At 54.8% G+C, this 6,244-nt stretch overlaps 1 protein-coding gene across 2 annotated transcripts in view; it reads right to left on the bottom strand.

The window, feature by feature from the left end:
* Nucleotides 1–465: 465 nt before the first annotated feature.
* TGFBRAP1 (transforming growth factor beta receptor associated protein 1) overlaps nt 466–6,244 on the bottom strand; it is a 63,106-nt gene continuing 57,327 nt past the window's right edge. For both annotated transcript variants that reach the window (XM_002709746.6, XM_051834933.3), the window contains exons 11-12: nt 4,937–5,370; nt 466–3,026 (exon numbers count right to left, since the gene is read on the bottom strand). In XM_002709746.6, the coding sequence (XP_002709792.2) occupies nt 2,850–3,026; nt 4,937–5,370 (611 nt within the window). In that variant the 3' untranslated portion in view covers nt 466–2,849. The remainder of the gene's footprint in view (nt 3,027–4,936; nt 5,371–6,244) is intronic.

The following is a 6,244-nucleotide window of genomic DNA, read 5'->3' as shown; positions in this document are numbered from 1 at the left end:
CACAGCAGAGAGCTGGCCTGGAAGAGGGGCAACCGGGACAGAATCTGGCGCCCCGACAGGGACTAGAACCCGGTGTGCCAGCGCCGCAAGGCGGAGGATTAGCCTAGTGAGCCACGGTGCCGGCATCAGAGGTGAGGTTTTCAAAAAACCGTATTTCTCATGTATGTTCAGGATTCGAAATCCAGAGGCAGCGTGCTTACCTCGGAGCGGCTGGCGAGCCACGCAGGAAGTCAGCAACACTCTCCTGGGTTGAATTCTCTGGTGCATGATCCCCCCGAAGGCAACACAGGACTTCAAAGTGGCCCAGTCACCTCTCAGCAAGCAGACACAGGACGTGGGTCCTCTGCAGGCACTGGCAGTAGCCAGTAGGGATGGCAACTACGTTCTAGACCTCCTTGGAGGAGCTATGGTGTGAGTGGAAACCACCATATCAGGGTCATTTTTATTTAAAAAAAATGCAGGAAGAACAAAGAATTAGAAGAATTTTAATAAAATCAACAAGTTTACATTTGTACATCTTGTGTATCTGGGACCCAATCAGGGGCGAAGGAAAAGATGTTGCAAGGACACAGTTCTCTGCGGGACAGCAGGCGGGGCGCAAGGGCCACCCTCGTTGTGCAATGGCCATCCAGGTGGAGGTGTGGCCCTCAGCCCCTTCCCGCACTCCCGACGTGAGCACGCCGCCAAGCTCACGCTGCCGTGTGAATACATGATCAGCAACAGCAGACAAACACTTCATACAACTAAGAGGACTGCCCGTGAAACACTGACGTGAACCGAGTTCCGATCATGCTGTTTTCACACTAGAATGATTACACTGAGCCTAACGGGGTAGGGGAGGAGTCTGAGTGACGGTTCTAACTGCTCTATTCAACGGCACAGTCACAAAACAGCAGGCCTATTAGAAAGAACCCTGTATTTTCTCTTAAATATAGTAGAGATAAAGGGCCTTGTACAGTGACAGAAGGCTGGAGAGAGGCATGGTTTTGAACGTACTATTCTGCACATTTTCCTAGGATTCTGCTTTGTTAACGGATTCAGGAGCTGGAAAACAGCTCACCTTTGCTTCCTGTTATCCTGCAGGGTGACAAACACATCGCGAGACACGGGTCAATGTTGATGGAAGAATGCAGTGTCCTTAAGCGAAGGAGGAGGGGATGTGAGCCCTTTTCAAGGTTTTACCCATCTTGTGCACACCAAAACTGTGCTTTCCAAAGTGCAATGCTGCATGTCCTGGTAACTGGTTCTTAGGAGAACATAAAATCAAACTCTACACAATCAGATGACCATTCCCTAAGAGTTAGCCACGGGGGGTCAAACTCATGATCCAACTTTGAGCTCAGACCAATTGATACAGCATAGAGTTGAGCTACAAGGAGAATTTCTACATCACTTGTTCTTTAGATGCCTGAAATACGGGGGTGGGGGTGGGGGCGGGGGAGGGTGCTGATTCTTTCCAAATAATGCAGGGATGTTTTTGCATCTTGGCCCACTCGGAACCAGAAAAAGGAAAAAAATACAATGACCATGATTAGCACAAGAGACATGTTTTAAAGAGTGGAAGATAAGCTCTCTAAGGCTCGGGCTGACTTGGAGAGAGGGTGCATTTCCGGGTCCCCTCATCACGCGTAGTTTTCCAAGCACTAAGGTGGTGGCGGAGGGGTGCTGCGTCTATCCTTAAGGATGGTCTCCAATCGAGTCTACAAGCACGATGAAGGGATTCGCAAGCGGCAGAAAGGAGCCACAGCTTCAGGCTGCCCCAGATGCTGCACAGAAACACAAAATGAAGCTGCACCCTGCTATGGGTGTCTTCAGGAAGCCTCAGAGCAGGGCACGCAAAGTGGAGGGGAGGCGGCCTCTTCGCAGGGGGCTGAAGCACCTGCCAGGAGGGGCGGGGCCTCCGGCAGGTGCACAGCAGGAGGTTAAAAAGGAGAAGGCTCGGATTAGTCCACCCTGCTTCCCTTGTAGTTTGCCGGGTGCTCAGGAGGAGGTATGAGTTAACAAGAAAACTTGATCCTAACGAATAGGACTGGTAGGTTTCTAAACAAGAGGAACACAGGAGTCCAATAAAAATGCTCGCCCACATGCCCACTGCGGATCTTCCCGTCGGTGGGCGAGGCCTCAGCACAGGCTCACGGCCCAGGGGCCCCTGTACCTGCACTGCACAGGTGGCAGCTGCGGGCTCTGGGTTTGCGCCGTCTTGCGCAGGATAGGGGACACGGCTTCTCTCTTGGAGCTTTATGGGTATTGAATGGATCGTTACCTGGTAGGGAGGCAGAAGCATGGGAATTTACCCCCAAAATGAGTGCTGGGGTCAGCAAGGCAGAATTTGGGAAGGGGTGGTTTGGGGTGGGCTGGGAGCCAGACAGGGAGTAAGAAGGACCCGGACCCATTTCCTTAGGGTCAGCCGTTTCTCGGGGCAAAGGCCGAGAGCCCAGGTGGCGGGAAAGCATGGTGGCCCGCCCAAGGGCTCTGCAGCCTGGCGCGAAAGGGCTGCTTCTCCACACCCACGCAGGTGCAGGTGCAGTGTGTGTCCAGTGCAGATGTCGGGGTCCCCCGCTTGTGTCTGGATTGCATGAGGAAGACTCCCTTTTTTGACCTTTGCTCTGGGTCACTGTGTAGCCGGACAGGTAACCTGTGGCCCATCTGTGTATCTGTGGGAGTTTTCCATGTGCATTCAGGCGGCGGTCGGCAGTGTGCATGTCTCGCGTGGACTGACGTTTCCTGGACACATGGAAGTCTTCCCGCTGTCCTGGCCGAAGCACAGCGCGGCTGCTGTCCGCCCTTCGCGTCCGGCAGGCTCGAGAAGGACCTCGGAGCCCCCCTGGTGTCTGGGGGGCCCGAGCCGCTCAAGTCCGCGAGCCGGGGCTGGGGGAGCCGGGGCTCGTGTGTCTGCTGGCAGCGCAGTGGGCATGCACGAGCCCGCCGTTTGGGTATCTCACAAACACGGGCTCGCCGAAAGGATTCTGGCACAGCTGACAGCGCTTTTTGTCCGAGAGCCGAATGGCGCCTCCTTTCAACTTCATCTGCGAAACAGAAACCGAGACTGAGAAAGCCGGCAGAGAGCCTGAGACCGGAGCGGCCGCTTTCCAGGGTTCAGCGCCAGGGACCAGAGCTGTTTTTCTATTAGCCTCCTGGAGTGGAGAGCCAGGGGTGCAAATCCACAGACACACTTCTCACCCCACCTGGCTTTTCTGATTTTACAAGTAACGGCTGCTTGTCTGGCTGCAGTACTGCTATTGTAGACCCTTCACACAGCGTTACCTGAGCTCTGATCTTCTCAAGCTGCGCCTGTTATACAACCAAGAATGCAGCCAGCCTCGTGGTGCAGCAGGTTAAGCGGCCGCTTGCCACACCAGCATCCAGCACCAGTTCGCTGGTTCGCAACCTGGCTGCTCCACTTGCAGTTCCCTGCTAATGTGCCTGGTAAGGCAGGGGAAGATGGCTCAGGCCACCCACGTGAGAGAACCACCCAGAAGGAGCCTCTGGCTCCTGGCTTTGGTCTGGCCCAGCTCTGACTGTTGCAGGCATTTGGGGAGTAAAGCAGTATATGGAAGATTCCCTCTCTCCTTCTTTCTCTCTTTCCCTCTCTCCCTCTGCCCTTCAAATAAATCAATCTAAAAAAAAAATAAAATAACAGTGTCAGAGTTGACTAGGACCTTCTAAGTCATCTGAGTCCCTGGTCCCTCCCCCCCCCATTTGCAAGTAAGAGAGTGAGGCACACACAAGGCGTGCACTGAAAAATCATTCAGTTAGTCAGTGCACATTTGTGCCTGGGGAACGCCATTTCATTTCTTTAGAGGTAGCTAAGGAAACAGAGCTATGGTGCCACCGGCCCCAATCTAATACCTAGTAGGACTTGAGCTCTGTGAGTTACAGGGTCTGCGCCACGTACTACGGCAACCCAGGCAAGTCAGTCTATTAGCCGATCCATCGGCAGCTTGGTACTGTCGTTACATCTGGCAGTCAACAATCATTCATTAAATGCCTGCAACACGTCAGTCTTGGCTTTGGGGAAGGGGTGGGGAACGCCCAGCCCATGAGCGGAAATCATTTAGTCTGCCCTGCCCAGAAATCTACAGCAGGCTCATTTCCAGGTTGGTAGTTTTGGGGAAGGGGGCTCCTGTAAATTTTATACATATCTAAATGTTATGCATACCCAAATGGCCTCGGGCAGAAAAAAGGCTCCCCACCCCTGTTAGAGGGAAATACTGAGATAGTTTCCTGTCCTCCAAGAACCTGAAGCCTGAGAGTAAGGGGAGACCATTAGGAATGCACACCGCAGGTGCACGGTAGACCAAAGGGAAGGTGATGCACCTGCTAAGGAAAGGGGGCTTGGCTGAGCTTGGACAAGGCATCACCAGGCACCAAGGAAACGGTGAGCGTCTCAGGGGGTGGGAACAGCACGTGCAAAAGGCGAGGGGCTCCGAAAGAGCAGGATGCATGTGGAAGTTTCCACAAGGCTACAGCCAGGGTACGGGCTGGGAAGCAGTACCCAGAGAGGGACCTACGAAGGTGATGCTGCCTGGGGAAGCAGAGAAGGAAGACTTCTAAGCATGGGGGGACACGTGGGGTCCCAGCGCTGGGAAGACCACGCTGCCAGCCACGTGTGGAGGGCGGGCTGCACACGTAAGAAGCCTCCAGAAGAGGGCAGGGCTTGGCACCATGGATGTGGGGTTCTGAACCAGCCTGGGGGGGACCTCCGGGCTTCCATTTACACACCGTGGGACTTCTCTGGGCCTCTGTTGCCTCTTTGGTGACGGCAGTGGACACCACCAGCACTGCTCTGGTGACGGAATGACGTCAAGGCAGGAAGTGCCCAGGATGGGGCCGGCAGGCTAATCTGATGCTGTTCTACTTCCAGAACATACGCTGTCTCAGTGGTCAGTGCGCAAGAGGAGGAGCAGTGAACCTCTTCAGGGGGGCAGGCACTCACCTTATCATACGTGTAGAGCAAGTTTTCTGACCTGGCCAGGCCAAGGGCCACTTGTGTGGTCCTCCTGGCGTGCACGCTGTCCCTCATGGCCCCGGTCAGGAAGGGGCAGAGCAGCTGCACGGACCAGGAGCCGGGCAGCTGCTGCAGCACCTGCGCCGCATCGAACTCCAGGGCGTGGCGGTTGAGCAGGTCCACGGCGGCCATGGCCAGCTCGTTGGCAGAAGGCCCGGCGTGCAGGTACAGGGTGAGCAGTGTGTGGAAGAGGCGCCGGCGGCAGGGGGCGTCGCAGCCCTCCGAGCGCCACAGGCAGTAGTCCTCGGCCGCGCCGAAGTCCCTCAGCTCGTGCACCAGGATGTGCAGGGCCTTCTCGTGTTCGCCCAGCTTCCCGTGCAGGATGGCGCTCTCCATGGGCAGGCCGGCGCCTTGGATCCTCTCTGTGGGCCAGAGGGGACACTCAGAAATGCAACCGCCTTCCAGCTGCTCTGAGCTTCGGAAGGGGCCTGGGCTGGCTACCCTGGGGTGCTCCGTGGCTAGACGCTGCCACACAGGTGCAGATCTGGGAGGTTGTGACGTGCGAGACAGACGCTCCTCAGAATGGCTACAGAATCAAAGCAGTAACTGGGGACCTCCCAAGAGCCCCGTGAATCACCCTGGCTCCAGCTCTCCAAGTCACCCTACAATGTTCCTGTCTTCCTCGTGCAGAATCTTCTAGTTCAAGAGGACACTGCTGTGTATTCCCTCCACATCCGGGGATCCCCCCTCAGACACCCAAACCCAAGGACGCTCAAGTCCCTTACAGTATTCCTATCTAATCTACGCACACCTCCTGCGTACCTGGCTTACAGTACCCAACACAATGTAAATGCTACGGGAAGAGCTGTTATGCTACATTGTTTGGTGAACAATGAAAAAAAAAAATAGCCTGCACAGAACCTAAAACAACAAGGGGGCTGACGGGAGGTCAAATCCGGACAAAGACCACCTGCCCTAAATGGTGTACTGAATCCCTTTTTTGCAATTTAAAATAGACTTCATTGAAAGGAATATGCGCTCACAGTATCCAAAATCTGTACTAAGAGTATTCAACAGAAGGTTGAAAACGGAAACAGAAAGTTTCTTTTCTTTCTCATGCAATTCATCTTCCAGGCCACAAGGAAGGGGACATAACCCAACGGAAGCTTCTGTTCTGACCGAGGCCCTGCGCCTGGTGGGCCTCACTTTGCTCCCCACCCCACCTGGAAAATGGGACAATAACAAGGTCTGTTCCGACTGTGAAAGGCTACTCCAAGGACACCGTCACTGTCACAG

The sequence above is a fragment of the Oryctolagus cuniculus genome, chromosome 2 (genome assembly GCF_051225735.1).
Source record: "Oryctolagus cuniculus isolate XC-2025 breed Fujian yellow rabbit chromosome 2, ASM5122573v1, whole genome shotgun sequence".
Lineage (NCBI taxonomy): Eukaryota > Metazoa > Chordata > Mammalia > Lagomorpha > Leporidae > Oryctolagus > Oryctolagus cuniculus.
The sequence above is the reverse complement of the archived record's forward strand: the minus strand, read 5'-3'. Positions and strand labels throughout refer to the sequence as shown.